This window comes from Poecilia formosa, unplaced genomic scaffold (assembly GCF_000485575.1).
Source record: "Poecilia formosa unplaced genomic scaffold, Poecilia_formosa-5.1.2 Scaffold221, whole genome shotgun sequence".
Classification (NCBI taxonomy): Eukaryota; Metazoa; Chordata; class Actinopteri; order Cyprinodontiformes; family Poeciliidae; genus Poecilia; species Poecilia formosa.
In genome coordinates, this window is record NW_006800160.1 from 326,800 (window position 1) to 348,116 (window position 21,317).

The 21,317-nt window shown below is 39.4% G+C and overlaps 2 protein-coding genes across 2 annotated transcripts in view; one reads left to right on the forward strand and one right to left on the reverse strand.

The window, feature by feature from the left end:
- Positions 1-195: 195 nt before the first annotated feature.
- Positions 196-6,182, reverse strand: hdac3 (histone deacetylase 3). Its single transcript, XM_007568362.2, has 15 exons — positions 5,992-6,182; positions 4,847-4,929; positions 4,626-4,768; positions 4,467-4,548; positions 3,430-3,486; positions 3,296-3,351; positions 3,083-3,216; positions 2,924-3,004; positions 2,775-2,848; positions 2,602-2,666; positions 2,433-2,522; positions 2,294-2,352; positions 1,866-1,945; positions 812-969; positions 196-722 (listed from the first exon to the last, which is right to left on the reverse strand). The coding sequence occupies exons 1-15, from the start codon at positions 6,044-6,046 to the stop codon at positions 653-655; spliced, it is 1,287 nt and encodes a 428-aa protein (XP_007568424.1). The 5' UTR covers positions 6,047-6,182; the 3' UTR covers positions 196-652.
- Positions 6,183-11,309: 5,127 nt separating this feature from the next.
- Positions 11,310-21,317, forward strand: part of LOC103149287 (matrix-remodeling-associated protein 5) — a 28,541-nt gene continuing 18,533 nt past the window's right edge. The window contains exons 1-3 of the mRNA XM_007568366.2: positions 11,310-12,084; positions 20,484-20,609; positions 20,880-21,010. Coding sequence (XP_007568428.1) covers positions 20,523-20,609; positions 20,880-21,010 — 218 coding nt within the window. The 5' untranslated portion in view covers positions 11,310-12,084; positions 20,484-20,522. The remainder of the gene's footprint in view (positions 12,085-20,483; positions 20,610-20,879; positions 21,011-21,317) is intronic.

A 21,317-nucleotide genomic window follows, 5' to 3' on the forward strand; every position in this document is an offset into this window, starting at 1 on the left:
GCTGTGTTCACTGAATTTCAGCGGTGTCTGGCTCAGAAAGCGCCCACTGTTACATTTTTAAATAATTTAAACTGTGTGTTTGTAGGTACTGATTGTGATACATTACAGGAGAAATTAGTAATAAAGTTTAACTCTGAGCTTCTTTTCATGTGTTGTGTTGCCATCTAGTGGTGGGTGAACATATTACAAAATAAGCACAGATTCAGATTTTATTAATAAAACCAAACTATCAAAACTCACATGGGTGGATTTCAGACTGCAGGAGGGACATGATGCAAAGTTTTTCTTTTTAACTCAAAGCTGGTTACAATTTCTCATGTGAACACTTTCATCTCATGTCATTCGGGTTACACATTTTTTAAAAACTGGCAACGTTAAACAGGTCTAAAAAGGCAGAGAACAGTTGTTGGCTGGACTGGCGCCGGTCCAGCAGCGTAAATGTTGGTTCAGTTTAAAACGGCGTTTCACTTCTCAGATGATGGTTGGATGTGAACTTTGGCTTCTGAAATGCAGGAGTCTGATAGAAAACTACAAACTTTTATCACTATTACACAGAGATGAAATGAAAAAATGTCAAAGTCCATAAAAACTTCTTCCAATGATGAACAGTTTAACAGCCCATATTTCAGCTCGGTCCAAATAGCTTCTAGTCTCAGATCTCAACGTCACTTTCTTTGTCGTTGTCATGGTCACCGTCGTAGAACTCATTCGTGGCTTCGGGCCTGTAGAAGTCATAAAAATCAAGATGTTTACAAAAAAAACCTCAAACATGAAGGAACCTGCTGACTCGTTGCTACAGCTGCAAACCCACCGGGTGTAGTTTTCCTCGGCTCCCCTCTCGTCGGGGTCGGGCTCGTCGTTGCGCTCGTAACTCAGCACATCGGAGGGAACGTCGTGGATCTGGACGCTCGGCGCGTGGTTCAGCATCTTCAGGTTCTCGAACACGGTCTGACGGATCTGCTCCAGGTACTGCAGCGACACGGAAACGGTGAAGACGGCTCCAACATCCCATCTTCAAATATTCCTTTTTCTCGCCAAATTACAAACCACTGATCTGATCTGGTTTTACTAAACGATAAAGTTAAACTCCAAAACTCAGTCAGCAGAGTCGCAGCCAAAAACAGCAGATTCCAGTCAAATCCATCAATGAAAAATACAAAATATTTGTTTATGCTAACGAGGTAAGACCTCAAGCTCATTTCATCAGGATTACAGTTTTATCTCCGTCTTGCTCAATTATTGCAACACCAAATTTCACATTAGGATAGCAAGATTTAGAACAGATTTAAGTTTTTGGGCAATAAATGTTTAAATTAATGGATTAGTACATTAAATTAAAAATTTTGACCACTGTGCTGCCAAACTGGTTCAAGATAAAAACATCACTGCTATTGACAAGGTCTGGGCGATGGCTTAAGATTAAGCCATTTTTTTTTTCCATCAGGTTTTGTCTCTGACTTTCTTGTCTCCTATAATGCAAAAATAATAAAAGAAAAATTTTTCCAAAAATAGAATTGAAATAAATTTCTCACCCAGCTCTACTATAGACAACTCTCGAGTGTCTTCACAGGGATGATAAACTATGATACTGATTATCAAAACCAAAACTACTACTTGCAGCAGTAGTTTATTTATTTAAAAAAAAGTTTATTGAATTAACGTGAGATTTTATTTTTTATTAAGAAATGGGGGCGAAATGCCTTGAAACAAAAAAATAAAATAAAATTTGAGAATTTGACAAGGGTAAAACAATCCATAATTTCAACTGTGTAGGGAGAGTTTGATTTTTTAATATCTATAATTTGATATTTCACCATAAATTCAATCAAGAAACAAAAACAGTGAAAAGTGGGACAATGTTTAACCTGTCTGGAGTTCTGGTTTTCTATCCTGGTGCTGACATCAGGATGAAGCGTGAAGTCAGGAGCAAAGTACTCAAAATACTCTGCAGGAGCCAAAAGGAAAATAAGAAACAAAAAATTCAATGAAGCCACTTTGTCAGATTAAAAATACTTTTGAAAATAACTTTTAAACATACTTATCAGTAAGTATGTTTACTTAATGATAATATAAGTATACTTAATGATAATGTATGAAATATTCATTCTTTATTAGTCTGATATATTCTAACTCTAAATGTCATATTTTTATTACCTGTAAGTGGGAAATTGTGTGGAATCAATCTGTTTCATGTGTTTCGCTTGAACAAATGGGCTTTCTGATCACATTCTAATTCAGTAATCTACCAACAGATGGCGCTACAGATCAGAAAGTGAACTCTGAACCAGCTCACCGCTGTAAGGCAGCTCATCACTGATGGATTCCTCCAACAACAGAGACGTTTCAAAAGTCCTACATGACAGAAACCGTTTTCATCACCACAGACTTTTTCCATAAATCTGAGGATTTTGGTCTCTCTGTTCTCCACTCACCAGCAGCGAGCCACGTTCCTCACCGTGTATCCTCCTCCTCCGAGAACCAGCAGAGGGATCTTAAAACTTTTCACAAACTCCACACACTCGCTGAAAAACACAGGTAAACACTCATCAGCGAGTCGAACGGCAGCGACGGACTCGGCGCCATTCGACTCGGCCGACTCACCCGTGTCCCCGTATGCTGAGGTTGAAGCAGCCCAGCCTGTCGCAGCCCAGAGAATCTGCTCCACACTGCAAACACAAACTACCCTAGCTTTAGCAAACCCACAATCACACACACACACACACACACACACACACACACACACACACACAGATCCTCCTCAACAACAAACTGACCTGCAGGACGATGCAGGTGGGCTGGTAATAATCAACCACCTGCTTGATAACTGGCTGGAACAGCTGCCTGTAGCCTGAAACACACACCTAAATAAAGCACACGACCTTAAAGACGATGTTTGGTGTCACTGTTGGTTGTTCAGACTCACTCTGGTCGTCGATGCCGTCTCTGAGGGGGACGTTGAGGCAGTAGTAGCGGCCGCTCTCTGCTCCCACCTCGTACATGTCGCCTGCGATAAAAAACAAATGTGGCATCGACACGCATGTGACAAACCAAAGAAAGACCGGAACTTTAAGCGGCCGCTTACCCGTGCCGGGAAAGAAGTAGTTGCCGTATTTGTGGAAGGACACGGTCATGACGCGGTCCGTCAGGTAAAAGGCCTCCTGGACGCCGTCGCCATGGTGAATGTCAATGTCAATGTACAGGACCCTGGGGTGGTACCTGAAAGACGACGGCGAATTATAAAGGTGGGCGGCGGTAAACGTGCGGCACGGCCGACGGATAAGAAGCGGGATCGTACTTGAGGAGCTCCAGTATGCTGATGACGATGTCATTTACGTAGCAGAACCCTGAAGCCTACAAACACAGCGGAGACGTGTTGGAGTCTGACTCGCATGGACCCGGATCAACAGAGATGGGAAAGTTTGTTCTCACCTCAAACTTTTTGGCATGATGCAAACCTCCTGCCCAGTTGATGGCGATGTCACAAATCTGGAAAAAGTCAAACGAATTAGCCTTGAATTCATGTGATGGTCAAAGAAGACCAGTACAAGGTCCATACTCAGAAATAATAAGAAATAAAAAAACAAAATGGTGAAGAATGTAGTCATAGTGTTGCAGGATTAAACTGGCATGAGAATAAAGTCAAAATAAAGTCAATATTACTAGAGAGTAATGACTTAAAGCTCATCTAGTGCAGACACAACAGCAGTGTACATGCTACAATTAGCTAAAGCATTTTTAGCTAATGTTCCAAAGGTTTTGGCTCATTAGATACCATATTCCTAACATTAAATTACTCTAGTGTGGGAACAGCAATGTATAAATTAAAATTAGCAAGAACTCTAATGCTAGTTAAAATCCTAGCAAGTTGACTAAGATTAATTTACTCAACCTAGAATGGAAACAACAGTTTATGTGATACAAAATGCTAATGTCAGCAAGGTAACTTTAGTTTTTAAGTCAAAATTAGCTAAGCTGCTTAAATGGTTAAATGCTAACAGTAGCATAATGACCTATGCTATGTTAACTCAATCCATTCAGGAAGGCAACTATTTTTATGTTAAAATTAGCTAAGAACCTAATGCTAGCAGAAATGCTAACAGTATCATGTTGGGAAACTTAGTCCATTCAGTTAGGTAACTTTAGTTTTCAAGTCTAAATTAGTCAAAAAGTAAAATTAGCTTCAATGCTATCACTATGTTGGCTTACACTTGCCTTACAGCAGTCACACAAAAAAGATAAAAGTTAGTAATTAAACATCAATGTGACTTAATGAAAAGAGGAAGTGGAAGATTTGCTGACATCTAGTGGTGACATGACAGATTTCGCAGGATAAAGTTCATGGCAAAATAAAGGACAGTGATTGGACCAATGAAATGAGAGTTTTGGTTTGGTTACTAACAAAACAAGCCAGAAATAACAAGCAGTGTGTGTGTGTGTGTGTGTGTGTGTGTGTGTGTGTGTGTTACCTTGTGGTTGAGCTGCGTTGCTCCTTGTAAAGATGCTCCTGTGTATCTGGAGCAGAACTCAAACAGACCTGGAAACACGGGACTGAAACACACGGGCCAGAGCCAATCAGGCGACAGGAGCAGCGACACAGAGAGCAGGTAGAGAGGCGCAGCACCCACCAGTCGTCTCCCACGTTGAACGTGTTGAGGCTCTTGGTGAAGCCCTGCATGTTGTTGGGGCTGACCTTCTGCAGGAAGTCGATGTAGTCCTCGGAGTGGAAGCGGCACATGTCGTGCTGCGAGGCTTTGTACGGCTTGAAGACCTGACCGGAGGCGGGAGACGGAACGTTACGCGGCGCGGACGCTAGAAACGTTCCACGTGAGGCTCGACGGCCGCTTACCATCATCTTCTTGTACAGGCCATAGTGCAACACCAGGCTGTGAGTCAGGGACAGACGGTGAGGCTTCATGGGGTGACCCGCACCTGGGCGAGGCACAGAGAAGGAAATTCAGATGGCAAAAAACAACAACAAAAAAAAAACTGAATAAATCTGCAAAAATTTCAATTTAAAGTTCACGAGAGAGACACTCAAGTGCTATTACCTCTCGAAAAATTTGAATATTGTGTAAAAAGTGTAATATTTCTTGCCAGGCATCTGAGAAAATTAAACCCATATAATATGCAGGATTTGTAAACTTTTCCCACAGTAAAATTCAAGCATTTCCTGAATCAAATAAAAACAATACAACTTACCTATAAAACAAAGAATCTAATCTAACACAACAATTTATTACTGTCATTAAAAATGTCAAATAGTATCCTACATTTTACAGCGAGGACAAAGTAAACATTTTTTGTTTTGAAATGTCTCTCACACACACCTGAGAAGAAAATACAAATTTAAGAAAAAATACTCCTCCAGTCTCAATGACTTTGTTTTAAATATATGAAATTAAGTAGAAATTAAATATATATATAAAAAAAAACAGTAAGCAGCTCTCAATCTCTAAACATCTTCCTTTACTTTGTGCTAATTTCAGGAATTAATAAATTACAACGTTATGTTTTTCTGGTCTAATTGAAGCATTTTTGGTTTTCACCGTCATAAACAGAATGCACAACGCACGTTTTAATCAGCAAATGACAACAAAAAGCTCTTAGACATACTCCACAATGTTTGAATTTATTTTGTTGCCCCTAAAGTGTGTGAGAGGAGTTATGGAAGATATGTTACTCTTTATTCTGTTGTAATATTTATTTAGCAAAAAATGTAATATTGTTCCATTGGGAATGTTTTCAGAAATATGAAAGTAACGCTATTAGGCTAATTATAGAGTTCAATTCTATGGTTGTGTTAACAGCAAGTAATATCAGAAATGTGTATGGACAAAACCATTTTAATGCACAGTAAACCCCGCTATTCTCAGACTTTACACTCAATAAATAAAAAGAAAACACAAAACATGCTAATAGCGGAGGTGTTAGCATGAAGCTAGGTAGCAGCATCAGCCCCATCCCGGTTCCAGGACGCGACGACTGACTGACCGTAGTGAAAGTTGCCCACATCTGGGTCATAAAAATAAGATGTCCTGTTGGTCATGATGAAGGTGATGAGTTCTGTGTTGATGTGAAGTATTACTCCTGCCTCAGCAGCTTTGACTGCCGCATCTTTCTAGCAGGTAGCAGCCAGCCGTAAACACGGTTGCGCAGGCGCAAACCCGAAGGAGAATGCGTCATCACTAGGGGACGGTGAGGACCGGAGATGGGAGGAGTTGAGGATGAGGCTTGGTGAGGTAAAGAAAACACTCTGGGACATTTATAGAGAACTGTCAGAAACTTGGAATAACTTAATCTTTAACAGTACCTCAGAATTAAAAAAGCTACACATGTAGCTTTTAATGTATTTTTGTATTTTTAATGTGTTTCACTTTTTTTGTACTTTATTTTGTTGATTGCAAAACTCTTGACTATTACCAATAATGGCAATATTTGTGGTTATTTAATTTTTTTTCACATACCATTATTCCTCTGTGTATTATTGTTTTTATTCAGTGTAATCTGCAGGTATTACTTTATGTTGCGTTAAAGATTTTTTTGTAATGCTCTTAATTCAAAATAAAGTTTGTTTTGTCGGGGGAAAAAAGGTTTGGTAACACATTGATTGAGAGAAGGTACACAAACGTTGAGCTAAGGTTAAATTGTGGTTGTTACAGAATTAAAGATACAAAATAATTGATTTACAAGCAAAATGTATATTGTCAATTTGTACATCGTCAGTCTCTGGGACAAAGGTCCACCTAAAACATGAAGGGAAGCTTTAAATCAGCTGTGGTTTTGTAGTTGAACCACCTGCTGTGTCTTTGGGGAAAAGAAAGCAGCAGAACATTTCAGAACCAGTGATAATGGAAACCAGGCAGTTCACATGTGAAGCCAAGCAGACATATTTGCATCTTTGAGGTAGATGTAATAGATAAAACACCAACACCAAACTTTATGCATTAAACTTTATGCTCCAAAAGGCATAAAGTTTATGCGTTTCAAAGGTATTCCAACTGAATGTTCCTCATCGCTTCCTGTGCCTCCATCCAGCCATCCACCTGCCCTCTGGGTTTGTGTTTTTGTTTAAAAAAAACCAACATATTTTCTCACGTGTGCGCACAGCTCCAAATTGCCTAGCCATTCAAGAGTATTACTGATACCATATTTAAAGACGTGGAAGGTGAAGTGCAAACTTCACAAAAAATCAAAAGAAAAACACTTTAAACTTCCAAGTCTGTTGTCAGTTGTTGTCTTGTTTTTTTGTGTTGTCTTGTCAATGAAAACAGAAAGAGAAAAACTCGAAAAGGTAAGGCAGTTTGAAAGAAAAATAAAATTATTTAATGTGAGATTACAGCACTGCAAAAAAACTAATGATACATTTATTTCAAGTCTATCATATTTTTTCTACCAAAAAAATGGAAATAAAAGTTGCTGGCGACTCACAATGTCATGTTAACATTTTTAAAAGTGTTAACTGTACTGCATATCAATTCGTAACTGTTGATGACATTCATGAGCGAAGATGTCGGGGTGACAGACACCCAGAACAGGACGTGTGCCGACCTGCCGACTGCCTGCCTGACGCTGGAATGTCTCGTTAAACTTTTCGACTTGCTTCCTCTCCAGCCGTCCGTCTCCCCGCTCCATGATGTTTCTTCGCCTGCAGCAAGACAGCAAGGCTTCGCTGGATTCCAGCCTTTATGTATTATTTATCATAGGCCTGATAGGTGACAGCAAGTTCAACACAGGCGAGCATTGCACACAACCTGTGGGTTCTGCACGCACCTTTCATAAATAACTTTTGACTGATTCACGCAGGATTGGTCAGCTCTGATCCATATCGTCATCAGCAGGTCGGTCAAGAGAAGCTTTCTGTTTTGATTACTGTCACATAACCAACTGTTGCTGTAACCAACAAATACATTTTACAAACTTTATTTGTAAAATTACCTAATGGTTCATGTCAATGTTACTGGTTACAGCTAATGCACTGTAAAACAATGGAAGGAGGTTTAACGTGAAAACAGACGTTCACCTACTGAAAATGCAAGTAAAATCAACAAGAAAATTGCTTTGGTTTAAACACAGAATTTGAATTTGATCAAGTGGATTTAACAAGAGAAAGGTTCCACAAACATTATTTGTTTAAGTTCCCACATCTCATTAATCTTGAATTGCAAGTTGTTTCAAAACTTAATACTGAAATTTAAACCAAATAATTTCTTCACAATATGCAAGAAAACTGCCCTCGCCTATTGAGGCGACATTTCACTCACATTATCAAGTTAAAATAACTACGAATTTTAATTTAGAAATTCTGGATTCAACTTGCATGAACAAAATATCTGATAAATATGAATTATGCTCAGAGACATAAAGTTTAAATGGAACCTAAGCAAATTGTGGATGAAATGTGCATTTGCTGCAACATTTGCAAATTGAACATTTGTCTTAAAAACCACACAAGACTCAGGTCAAAGTAACACACTTCCATCTCCCTCACGGTGCAATACAAGACACAAAAACCTGCTGCTAAGCATCCTGGGAAGTAATCCCTAGTCCTGTGTTATTCTTCTTCCAGTTTTTTTTAAGTGTTAACATAAAACCCCAGTGAACTCAACTCTTGAAGATATGGTAAAATTAATAAAAAAGTTAACGCAACTTGCTACTGTAAGTTTACCTTTCACAAACTCACTCTGTTTTCTCGTAAACAGTTTTATTCACTCATTTAAAAAAAAAAGACAGCCAATGGTTTTCTTTGTTAAACAATTGGCTGTTTTATTCTGGTTAAATGAGGAAAATTCTCCCCTTTTTCGTGGCTTATGCTCCATGTGGAACCACTGTTATTTCTAGTCGGTCTCTACCACAGCTTACCTTATTGTGGGCAAAGGAGGCTTAAGTTAAACCGAGAGGAGCCGCAGTCCACGCACATCTAATCCAGCAGGTATGTGGAGTGGAACCTCCAGATTTACTAAGACTATAGAAAATAATCAGGACTTCTTTTCAAAGTGGGACCGCGGGATCCGTTTCTCAGCCCACGAGGTTTGAATGTGAGGTAAAGAAACAGAGGAGGTGGATTACAGCTGGACAGATCAAACACAAAGAGAAAGTTTAATATAAAGAATTGAAGGGTTCGTGAGATGGGCGCACCAAGAACAAAGGACGAAGCGGCGCTCAGGTTAAGACAGAACAACACAACTGAACCCTGACCCTTCAGCTGAGCGTCAGGTAAACACAGGGAGTGTGTGAAAACCTGCACGAAGACAAATATTCACAGAAGAAGAATACTATCGTTACTTTATCGTCTTTATGAGTTTGAAAGCCGTTGCTTTAAGAGTCCAGTCCCTTATTGTGGGCAAAGCAGGATAAAGTTAAACAGAGAGGAGCTGCAGTCCAGTCCACACAAATCTAATCCAACAGGTATGTGGAGTGGAACAGCACAGCTGTTTTTGGTAGAAATCATATTTCCAAGTGGAAAAATCATAAATTATGTGTAACAGAGTTATAGAAATTGGTCACTGATTGTGTTAACAAACTGATGGCAAATAATGTCCATGTCGTTCATCACTCTCTGAAAAGCTAAGTACGGCGGGCCGTTCCAGACAGACAAACTTTGACGTCAATTGAAGAAGTATAGAAAATTATAGATTTACCGTATTTTCCGCACTATAAGGCGCACCGGATTATAAGGCGCATAGAATAGATGCTACAGTAGAGGCTGGAGTTACGTTATGCACCCACTAGATGGAGCTGCATTAAAGGATGAATGTCTAAAGCCAATTTGTTGACATAAAGAATGTCAACAAAACAGTCCGAATCCAGTTGGCGAGGAGAGCCTTACGCGACTGGGCCGGAGCGTGGCCGGATGATGGTCACCCTTCTCTGTTCGCACACAGCATGTTTGTGGAGAACATGGTGCTAAATGACCTGCAGACGACCTGATTCTAGACGGTCGGTAGGTAGATAGGTCAGTCAAACTTTATTAACAAACCAGCGTTCTGACAACTATCCCAGCATGCACCACGTGCTTCTTCTTCTACGGGCGAAAATGAAGTCGGCGGCTGCTTACCGTCATAGACATAATATATTATGTCTTATATTATGTCTATGTTTACCGTAGTTGCTAGACCTGTTGTGGCTCAATATTGATCCATATATAAGGCGCACCGGATTATAAGATGCACTGTTGGCTATTGAGGAAATTGAAGGTTTTTAGGTGCGCTTTATAGTGCGGAAAATATGCTTTAAAATCCAAATAGACATGGAAGGAAGTGAAAAACTACCATTCTGTTGGACAGATGGATAGTAAAAAAGACAAAGACTCGACCAATAATCAGCTCCAGACTGACCTAAGAATTTAAGAGGTTACAGTACAGAAAAGAGAAATGGTGCCACATTTTACAGATTTATGAAAGCAAGATTTTTTGGGGGGGATGTAGGGGTTGGGGTGTAGGGGTTGCAAACAGTTTATCAGATGACTGTCAAAGCAGCAGAAGTTTACAGTAGGTAGATAATTTATGAACATTTAGCAGTTTCAATCTCAGTGTTTCAAATAAAGTTTGACTTTTTGTCAAGAATATTTTGGAGCAGTGATAAACTGGAGTTGTGTCAGTATGATGATGGTTTGTATTAGGCACTGTTAACATTCAGATCCCCTTTCTGTCACATAAAATTTAGAGAAAATACATTGAAGATTGCTGCGACAGACTGGCGACCTGTCCAGGTTGACCCCGCCTCTCGCCCCGGAACATTAGCTGGAGATAGACACCAGCAACCCTCCCAACCCCAGTAAGGGACAAGGGTGTAAAGAAAATGGATGGATGGATGGACATTGAAGATTGTGGTTCAAATGTGAGAAGATGTGAAAAAAATCTCAGTGATAGATTTCCAAGATTAGCATCATTTTGCTACATAGAAGACGTGGTTTTAGTCGCTAGACAAGAATGGAAGACTTTTAACATCAAACTACTGAGTCCTCGAAGTCAGAAAAAAATTAAAAATATGCACATCTACCTGCTATTGCTGTTTCTTTTTGCAAGCAAGAGCTTGTGAATCGACCCTCTCATTCTTTACAAGGTGAAGTCAACGAAATGAAACTGCGAGGCGGGGCAGACTAAATGCCCCTGTAACAAAAACCTTTTGCTCTGGGCTCGTTTCAAAGTTTGACTCTGGCTAAAGAAGAGCAGGTGAGTAACTAGAGTGTTTCAAAACCATGAGAACAAACTCAAACCTAAAAACAAGTCAAGAGTGGACAATGTGTGTATTCACCCCAATACCTGGAGTGTACATTCTCCTCCTGTGTCCACATCTCCTCTGTATGGTACGGCATTGTTTCAACTTTAAGGCTTAAGGTCCGATTGTGCGGTTAAAGCCGCCTACCCCTCCTGTTTTATTCACAGCAACATTTACCCAGACAGATCAAATGAATTATTCTGACAGTCTGCCAAAGGCTGCAGCGTGCGCTCGTATGCGTGTAGCCGCAGGCTCCGGCTTCAAACCTATAGATGGATTATGATAATTGACTGATCTGCATTCACCTAGTGTAACGTAACCTCTGGAGGGAGAAAAGGGGAACTGCGTGGGAGGGTTGGAAAGGTGGAAAGCATGTAAAGAGAAAACTAAGTAGGGAGGGGAAGGAAAGATCTCACACAGAAAGAAGAGGTTTAAAAAACAAGGCGGACGGTGTGGTTCTAAAGAAAGGAAACAATAAAAAGAAAAAGAGAGTGATTATATTTCCGCCGGGACAGTCTGGGAAGTGAAAGAAGAAGAGGGGCGAGATCAACAAGGGAGGCGAACGAAAGGGCGCAGGAGAGGATGGAGAGGCATTCCTGGCTGCTGGCATAAAAGCAGCGAGGAAGAAGGGAAGCAGCTAATCTGAAATCCAGATGCCTCGGGGACCAGCACAGGGTCAAGCCAATCCGCGCAAACAGAGCGCTCCATCCCCTCCACACACTCTCTCCTCACAGACCAACGGAACCAGGACAATCAGCTGGATACTTGTTGACGTCGGTGTCTCAAGTAGAACTTCGTCCATCTCAAGGAGTTTGTCGTTTTCTCTCCTTAGACAGTTTGTTTTCCATCTCCTGGAGGAATTCCCAGGTGAGTCCCATGTGAATTTTAGAATGAGGCCCTTTTAAAGGCTCCCAGATGTAGGGGCCAGCTTTACAGATGTTGTTTTCTGGCACTCTTCCTTTTATTTGCCATCTAAATTTCTTTATAATTTCCAAAGTAACCTCAGTTATATACTGCAGATTCAGAATAATGTCTGTTATCATTTAGCTGCATTAAAGAGCTTTTGCTGAGAGTAAAGTATTTGTAAAAGTGATGTTTCACTTTGTAACAATGCAAAAAGACAAAATCTTACCAAGCACCTTAGTCTAGTTTCTAGTACAAATGTCTTAGCACATATGAAATACAACATAACTAACTTACAAATAACTTTTCTGCAAGAAATAGCTTGCTTTACGAAAATCATTCTTAATATTTATTTGAAAAAAATATGCTAGACTTTTTTTTACCTATAACATGGAGAAAATGTAAGTGAAGAAATCTGGCAGTGTAACTAAAAAAAATCAATATTAGGGGATTATTTACTTAAAACAAGTTCCTATATCTTGCTGAAAACTTACTTGTGAAGAAGTTTGGTCTTATTCCAAGTGTGTTAAGATATTTGCACAAGAAACTAGACCAAATATAACCTGATGTGTGTTTGCAGTGTACTCAATCAATCATGCTGTCTTTCATCTGTTAACATAATCAGACAGCAGTAGGATTAGAGTGGAGCCATTAAACTAGTTGAAAAACATGCTAACAAACCACTGAAGCAGCATCTAAAATCTAATTTCTACTAAGATAAAGCAGGAACAAGATCTGAGAAGTTCTGTCTCTGACCCAAACTTTTTCAGGAAATTCGTCCAGTCATGTTGTTGCCTGTGAACACTTGGGGCAAAAAAAGACGCTCTGCATAAATACAGCATTTAAAATTTATTAGACACTCTGCTATGTTTTAATGACTACAGAGGGCCAACCTCTCCTAATAACAAGCAGCAGGTAGTGGATACTTACAAAGAATGGTTGAATTTATGCTCTAATGAATGAGGATAATTACAAATGAAGCTAAAACACAAACAGTTGAAGGTTAGCTTGATAGTTTGTTGGCTTTTTGAGGTATTTACAACTAATGCCTGGAAGGAACATTCAAAAGCAATCCAATCCTTTAAAGAAATTGACTATAAAAAGTTCCTTATCCTGTGTGCCAAGTGCCAATCTATGAAGCCACTTGTAAAAAGATGCTGTCCAGCAGAGAAACAATGGAAATGCATGTGCAGCATATGATATTGTCGAGTTTCATGGAAAACATGTGGATTTCATACTGCGGTCCTCTTAAGACATGTGTTATATCTTGAAAAGAACAGCTTGGATTTGGCCGACTGTCAGCCCAACCTTCTTTATTTAAAGATGTGCTGGCTTTGTTCTGACATTCTTTAAAGAATCCAGTGGGTTCTCAGATCCATTCGTTTTTTGTTTTTTTAATCAACTGAAACTAGAGGATCATTAGATGGAGCTCAAAGCAAGCAAGCAGGCTCTTAAATTGATGTAACATTCATTTTTGATTTTTTTTTTTTTGTTTTGTTTTTTTTTGTGATTTCTGTGGAATTATACAACAACCTGATTGGCAAATAAAAAAATTTTAAAAAAAAAAGCTTTGGGTTTGAATTTATTGTGGATTATCTATATTCCAGAGAGGGTCAAATATATACATACAGACTCAAAGATGGATGAATGGGGAGGTGAAGAGATAGTAGCATGGTAGTATATCCTTCTAGGCAAGCAATTTTGTTCCCACAAACAAACTTAGTGTACAGTTCTAGTTGGATAGTCTCATCAGAGTTGTTAGAGTTTATTCAAATTGGATGTTTCTGGACAGGAACTCAACTTTTAGATCAACAGGATTGAGTTATTTGCCGTCCTACAAGTTTAATGTCAATCTGCTTCATCAATTTCAAAATTACTTTCGATGTATGATTGAGATTATTGTCCTGTTGGAACACCAGCTGTGAATAAGTTTTAGCCATCCAGTTGTTGAAGTTAAATAACTTGGAGACAAGCCTCTATTTTCTGTACTCCACCCATTTGAGCAAGTGGCAGCAAAAACCGATTATCAGATTATGCTACCACCACCATGCCTTTAAATTGGTACAGTAAGTTTCTTGAGTTGGAATGCTTCACCATGACTCCTTTATAGTCCTCTTGTCATTGTGCCCAAACATTTCTCCAGAAGGGGGTGCTCTTCTGCACTTGTCCATGTGGGAGGCAAAAATTTTCAGACAAGTTGGCAGGTTTATATTTTGAATCATGGGGGTTTCTCTTGGTCAGCACCTCTCAGTGCATGGCAATGTAAAATTTGCTTCTCTGTGGACTGATGTCAGTCGATCATTCACTTGAGCCTTCCGTTTCATTGCTAAAAATTTGACATTACTGAACATGTCTCTGAACCCTGTCTCTGAACATGTCTCTGAACCCTGTCTCTGATCTCTGTCAGTCAGTTTTGACTGACTGACAGATTCCAGGACATGATCAAACTAAAATAACATATTTCACCAATAATACCATCTTTCCATTGTTTGTGATTCTAATCCCACTGTAACATTTTATAAATCATGATCAAATCAAAATAAAACACCCTGCTCGTAAATCATGTTTTTTTGTTTTTGTTTTTGAGTCACATAAATGCATGTCTTTCTGGTAGTAGTTCTTTCTACAGTTATTAGCTGTCAAAGTGGGTGAGAAATTTTGACCTGACTGATATAAAAGCAACATATTGTTCATGCAAAATGACACAAGGCAGGCAACCAATAGCACAAAAGTACAAAATAGAAAAGTTGCCAAATAGGTCACTATTTGGTCAAAAAAAGGTAGAAAAAGTGCAACTTTACAAACGGAAAGATAAATTATAATGGGTGCACAGATAAAGAGTTCTGCTCCAATCAATGCTCAAGCTGTGAATGGAACTATTAATGGTCAATTTATGAACATTTATGAATGCAATAGTCAGCCTTATGTTTCTAAAGATGATCCACTAAAAAGCACCATATACAAAGATGTAAAGAAAAGAAATGGCTTATTACAGCTGTATTGACAATAACACACTTTGCCAGACAGACAGATATGATTTTGATACACAGGATGTCAGACTGGTTTGTGCTCCTCCTCTATAAGGAGTACACCACTTTCACCTCTGACAGACACATGTGATTTTTATGGTTCAACAAAAGTATTATTCCTATTTCCTTGGATCTCTTCGCCTGTTTTCATTTGTCCTTGTATTTTTTCATTGTACTGTATTGTTTTCTCCTTCCTTCTACTCAGATTTCTATCTTTACATCTTCTTGTTTCCTCCTTTTTGGGGTGTAATCCTCCTTATTTATCTCCTTATTTCCAAAATATGCAAAATTTAACCCATACCAGCTTTTCTTATAAAATGTTTCAAGATGAGAAAGACATTATCTACTGTAGGGAACAGATATGAGACGGTTTTCACCTTCACCATGAATTAGAATTAACTTTTTGCACTTGACCTCTGACTTCATGTGTATGACACGTTCCTCATAGACAGAAGCCCAATTCTCTTCCATCATGTGACAGAGTGATATTGTGTGTTTCAGTGGAAAAGCAACATGGATAATGACTCAAATTTAAAACACACAGATCTCAACCCTACTCTCTTGCTCCATATGGGACATGCATCAGCCAAATCTGATGTAAAATAGCAAACCAGGACAAAGATGCTGGCAGAGATTTAGATTTGACAAAGTTGAAAAATAAAATCACAATTTCAACTAGCTGCTTATTTTACTTAAAATTTTTGCCAAAAAATTTTGATAGAGAAATTTGCAAGTCCAATTTGCTAAAGTCAGTAATCATAAACTGGGTCAATTCTTCCTGTGTCAATTTGTACTTTAATTTTATACTCAACCATTGACTTCTTGTATGCATGGTTGTTTGAAAGTACTCTTGTTTCCCACAGTCAGTAAACGTGCTGAACTGCCCTTAAAGCTGAGTGTGCGTGCGTGTGTGCGTGTGTGTGTTTGTTTGTAAGACCTTGTGGGGACGATTTTCCTGACATATACTACGTTGAGGGAACCAATTGCTCCTTGTGGGGACCGGAGCCTGGTCCCCACAAGGGGAAACCCTGTTTTTGGGTCAGGGGTCAGAGTTAGGGCTAAGGTATGAATTGAGTTTTGGTTAGGGTTAGGTATGTGATGGTTAGGGTTAGGAAAAGGATAAAGGTAAGGTTTAGGCTGTAGAAATGAATGGAAGTCTATGGAAAGTCCCCACAAAGATAGCAACACTATCTGTGTGTGTGTGTGTGTGTGGGTGTGTGTGTGTGTGTGTGTGTGTGTGTGCGAGTGTGTGTGTGTGTGTGTAGTGCTGAAATGTGACTGTGTTAGCTTGTGATGGACTGTCCACCTGTAGCTACATCCACTTCCTACTCCAGATAAAGCAGATAGAGATCATAGATAGGATATAGCAGCAAGCATCGCTGACCCACAGATGGTTTAATGCGTTTATCAGGTCAGGAAACCTGAGCAGCCTGTGGCTTTGTGATGGAGAAAGACAAGAGTGCCAAAGTCAAATCCAAGGAGGAGGATTATCAATCTGTTGTCGGAATGATAATAACATGACAATCCGACCCCTTCACACACTTTACCGTTTCGTTCTCTCTCTCTAATACGCACAAACACACAAACACACGCAGACACACACACATACACACACACAGCTGCTAGGTGAATTATCCTCCCTGTATGGATGGAACACAGACTGAAGTGGAAACCAGAAACCCCCAAACTGGCCTCTAATGACTTGAGAAATTCGTTTGTTACTTGTTAACATTTCTCTTCCTGCCTCTTCAACAGATCAGTGTGAGAAAGAATTTGTGTGGGTGTGTGAGAGAGTTGCTGTATGTAAATAGTACGTTATTCACCCCTCGAATCACATTACCGATATTATTTCTGTAAACCTTTTGCTGACTCTAAACTTGATGTTCCATTCATACATGTTTCACTAGTTTTTTGGTGTTTACCTGCTTTAGATTTAGAGGCAGTAGTTCAAAAGTTCAGGTTTCTTTCTTCTTCTTCTTTTTTTTACCCTTTGTCAAGTCAATAAATAAATATTGATCTAAAATACAAACTCAAGAAGCTCCAGAGATAATAAAAAAAAAGAGAAGAAAATAATAATAATAATCTTACCAGGATCCCACACTTAGCAGTACTTCTGTGGTCCCAAAACAAACAGACCTGTAAATAAGGTCAGGAAAAAGTGAAGTTAGCAATAAGCAGTCAACAAATCAAGTATACAGTTGACAGTAATGTTTCAAAATAAATCCAAACAGCCTATGTTTGAATAACTAAATTTTTCATTAATCACAAATTAGCTTGTTTAATAACTAATTAATCATATTGATGTTGCACAAGAAGCATCAACTCATTCATTGAAAATACATTCAACACTCTGATAGCATAAACTGAACATAAGCCCAGGCATCTGCAGGCACTTCAGTAAGAATGCCACAAGCATTAGCATTTCAAAAGAAGTTAAAAAACACCATAAAAATAATACAGCCAATGGCAGTTTAACTGAACTGTTAAAGGGGCAGTGTGAATTAAAATTGACTTTCTTTAGTTTTAGATCATGCTATAATGTTATTTGGTCATCAAAACAGACCTGGAGTGTCGCCTTGATTCTTTCATGCATGTTTGAGAAATTCTTAAATCTCCATGGCAACCATTCAGCTGTGCAAAACGCCTGGGTGGACCTAGCCCCACCTTTGAGGACAAAGCTCCTCCTCTAAGCTACAGTTTCTAAGCTTCCAAACTTCACAGAGCAACACTCCCCAGTAAGCCCCCCATTCAGCTCCTTCAGACTAGCCAGCAGCAATTAGCAAACACCTGGTGAAGCTGTGCATCAGCTGAGCTCATTATAGAAACTATTTATGTGGAACGCTGGTAAAAACATTGTTAAAGGGTAAATAGAGGAGCCATGTTGTGATGACTTCATGAAGATGGAGTTTCAGAAAGAGCAGGAGCTTCTTAAAGAGACAGAGATCCAATATCAAGGCATTAATCTAGGAAGTTGTTTTACTAAGTTATATTTGACACATATATACATGTAGCATTTTTATAACAACTGAAGGTGACATAGTTACTTGATTGCGATATAAAATAGCACAATGTGCCTGAAAAACACATAACGCTTGTTTTTTTAAAGAAAGGCCTTTACAACAGACATAAATAACCAGTAGTCCTATTTCAGTTACTGTTAACTGTAATAATTTTATCCACAAACTTATCAAACATGTCCAAACTCCACGATGGAGAACTAATATAATAGACAAAACGGAACCTAGAAACAGATCCTAGCAGTAAAATTAACAACAGGATCCAAACAAATTCACCAGTGAATCTGGTAACTCCATATTAAGTCTTCATTGAGTTTTTGGATGTAAAAGGCAGACAGCTCCATTCCAGCTATGCACAGCCAGCACTTTAATAACAGCACCCCCTAGTGGCTGGATGAATGAAAAGCTTATAGGTTTGGAAAAGTTGGCTAAATGTCTGCAGTTACTTTTCCTTGTTAATTTTTTTCCCTTGTGTCACCCCCACCTGAAGAGACTCTGAACAGGTCAAGATTAAAAGTTGAGCCTTTAATCCAGAGTAGAGACAATTGATGGGTTGATTGTGTGCTGACAGAAAAAGATGTATTGCTGCTCTTCAGTATGATTATGTTGGACAAACAGAAGATTAGTTCATTGTTCTCCCTCCATGAGAAAACACACACCCAGTGACATTCAGGATTTAGACACGTATTCAACGCTTTCTGAGCAGCTCTGTCAGCCTGGAGGGAAAAGAGTTTGATAATGTAATCCCAAGCTTGGGGATTTTTCTCACAACTCTCATATTTTTCCTCAGACTCACTAATGTCCTGTCTCTCTTCCCCCATCTCTTTCATTTCCAAATCTAATCTCCAGCAAAGGGAAACGTTTATGAATGCGTGGAGGTTTGCATCACATTAGAATAATTTCTTTCTTTCATCGGGAGGAATCAAAGCTAAAAACGACAACTGAATCTAAGATGAGGAATGTGTTCATCCTCATCCCGAAACCTCTGTCAGAAGATCAAAGACTGAATATGAATATGGAACAAAATACTATACGTGCAATTTATTCAGGTAGAGACGCAAAGGGACTCAAGGATGGACATTTTTGACGTTCGGTCACGTCACGACACGTCATTTTAGTGGGATTTTACAGACTAACACAAAGTTGGGCAAATTTTAAAAGCAAACGGATGTTTAGTTTTTAAGATTATTTGTGTGTGTTGTGAGTGTTTTTGTATTTTTCTTCGAGTCTGTTGGGTTAGTTCTCAAATAGCTTTGCACATCTGAGGGTTTTGCTAATTCAGATTGGAAGGAGTGCATTATGTGAACATCTGTTTTCAAGCCTTACCACAGGTTTCCAATTGGATTTAGTTTTGGACTTTAACTGGGCCATTCTAACAATAAAAAAACATCTACTGTAGCTTTGTTTGTATCTTAAGGATCTCAAGTCTCATGCAGCCTTTCACGGGTTTTCTTGTCCTACATTTGGCTCCTTTCTCCTCCAACCAACTTCCCCATCTCTGCTTAAGAAAAGCGTCCCGCAGTATGATTCTGCCGCAACCATGTTATATTGTGTCTGATATTCAGTTAGTTTTTGAGCACATTTTTTGCATACAGGCCGGTGAGAGAGTGATAGAGATGATTTATATTATGGAGGTGGGGATGGATGTACGGAATCACATTGTGGATGTGGGAGTGGAAGGAAAGGGTCCTGTCGATGACGACGCCTAGAATTTAGGGGAAGGTGAAAGCATGGAGCTAAGTGGAAGGAGAAAAACCATCGGATTTGGAAAGGATGTTTTGTGCCAACAAGAATGAGATCTGTTTTTTTCTCTAATAAGCTGAAGAAAATGATTCGAAAACCAGCAATTGAGTTCATGGAGCCAATCGGAGAAGGTAGAGTTGTGGCGTCAGGTTTGGTGGACAGGTGGAGCTGGGTGTCATCCAGAAACGGATTTACAAAAAATGTGACCCAACAAAGGTAGATAATAAAATGTAGAGCCCCAAGAACTAAGCCGTGGGGAACACCAGCTCTATCGAAGGATAACAGACTGAAAAGATGTTGAATGAGCTGAAATATTGAACGTATTATTTCTCCTCTGCTTTCCTCACTATTACAACCGGTGTTCCCCAAGGCTCAGTCCTCAGGCCCTTACATTTAGAGGCACTTTCTGATGAAGATTCTTCTTAGGATTAATAAGCATTAACATTTTTACTATTGACGTTTCTCAAAGTATCAATTACTCCCGATGGCTACTGGTTTATATTTGTTGCTCCTGGATTAAATGCATGAACGCATTTTTGTCGACATTAATCTGTGTAATCACCACTGTCTGCAGGTATGTTGACATTGGGAGGACTCTGACAGACCTCCAGTCATGGGGCTTTTTTTCCGCACCAAATCACTCTGCAGGCTGGCTGCAGCGTGGATCCCCCTGTTCTTCTCATCACTCCTACTGCATTCGGTAAATCATTATTGCAGACGCTGTTGATTTATTGTGGATGGGAGCAGTTAAAGTTACAATGTCAGGAGAGGTGAATAACCACTAGCTTTCTTATGAAGAGCAATGCAGGTGGTTCGACTTTCCGTCAATTATGGGAAAGCTTAACATTTTCTACTGAAATATTAAGTCTAAGGTGGATAGTTTGAATAATTTCTTTCTAAAAAAAAAAAAAGTCCTGTCTTAATTTTCTCCTCTTTTTTTAACCTTCATTGTCCTTCATGTGTCCCGTAGCTGGTCCACAGTGTTCCATCCTGCCCGCGGAGCTGCAGCTGCCCAGGCACTAAGGAGGTCCACTGCACCTTCAGACACCTCGCCACCATTCCCAAGGCCTTCCCTAAAACCACAGAGAGGCTCAACCTGGGGTAAGACTCAGCCACATCATTCAAAACAGAAGGCAGGTAGTCACTAAGGGGGATGGAAACTCTCCCACTCATCAGGATGCCACAAGGAACAGAGTGGAAGTGAAATGTTGTCATTAGACAACAAACGATCAAGCACTTATGGAAACAGTTCTACTTTTGAGACATTTTGTCTCTGTCTTGGAACACTGGAGACAAGTTCTTTGTTGTCCAAAGTGGAATCTGAGGAAGGATTCACTTAACCAGCAACAGCTAAGCACCAAGACATTAATTGGGGAGGAAATCAGCTGGAGCCTTGTTAGTGTACACA

Coding starts and splice junctions, on each gene's coding strand:
- hdac3 (XM_007568362.2), bottom strand. CDS start 6,046: ATGACCAACAGGACATCTTATTTTTATGACCCAGATGTGGGCAACTTT. Junction 2,353..2,432: donor AGGAACGTGGCTCGCTGCTG/GTGAGTGGAGAA, acceptor TCTGTCATGTAG/GACTTTTGAAACGTCTCTGT. Junction 970..1,865: donor AAAACCAGAACTCCAGACAG/GTTAAACATTGT, acceptor GTGTCGCTGCAG/TACCTGGAGCAGATCCGTCA.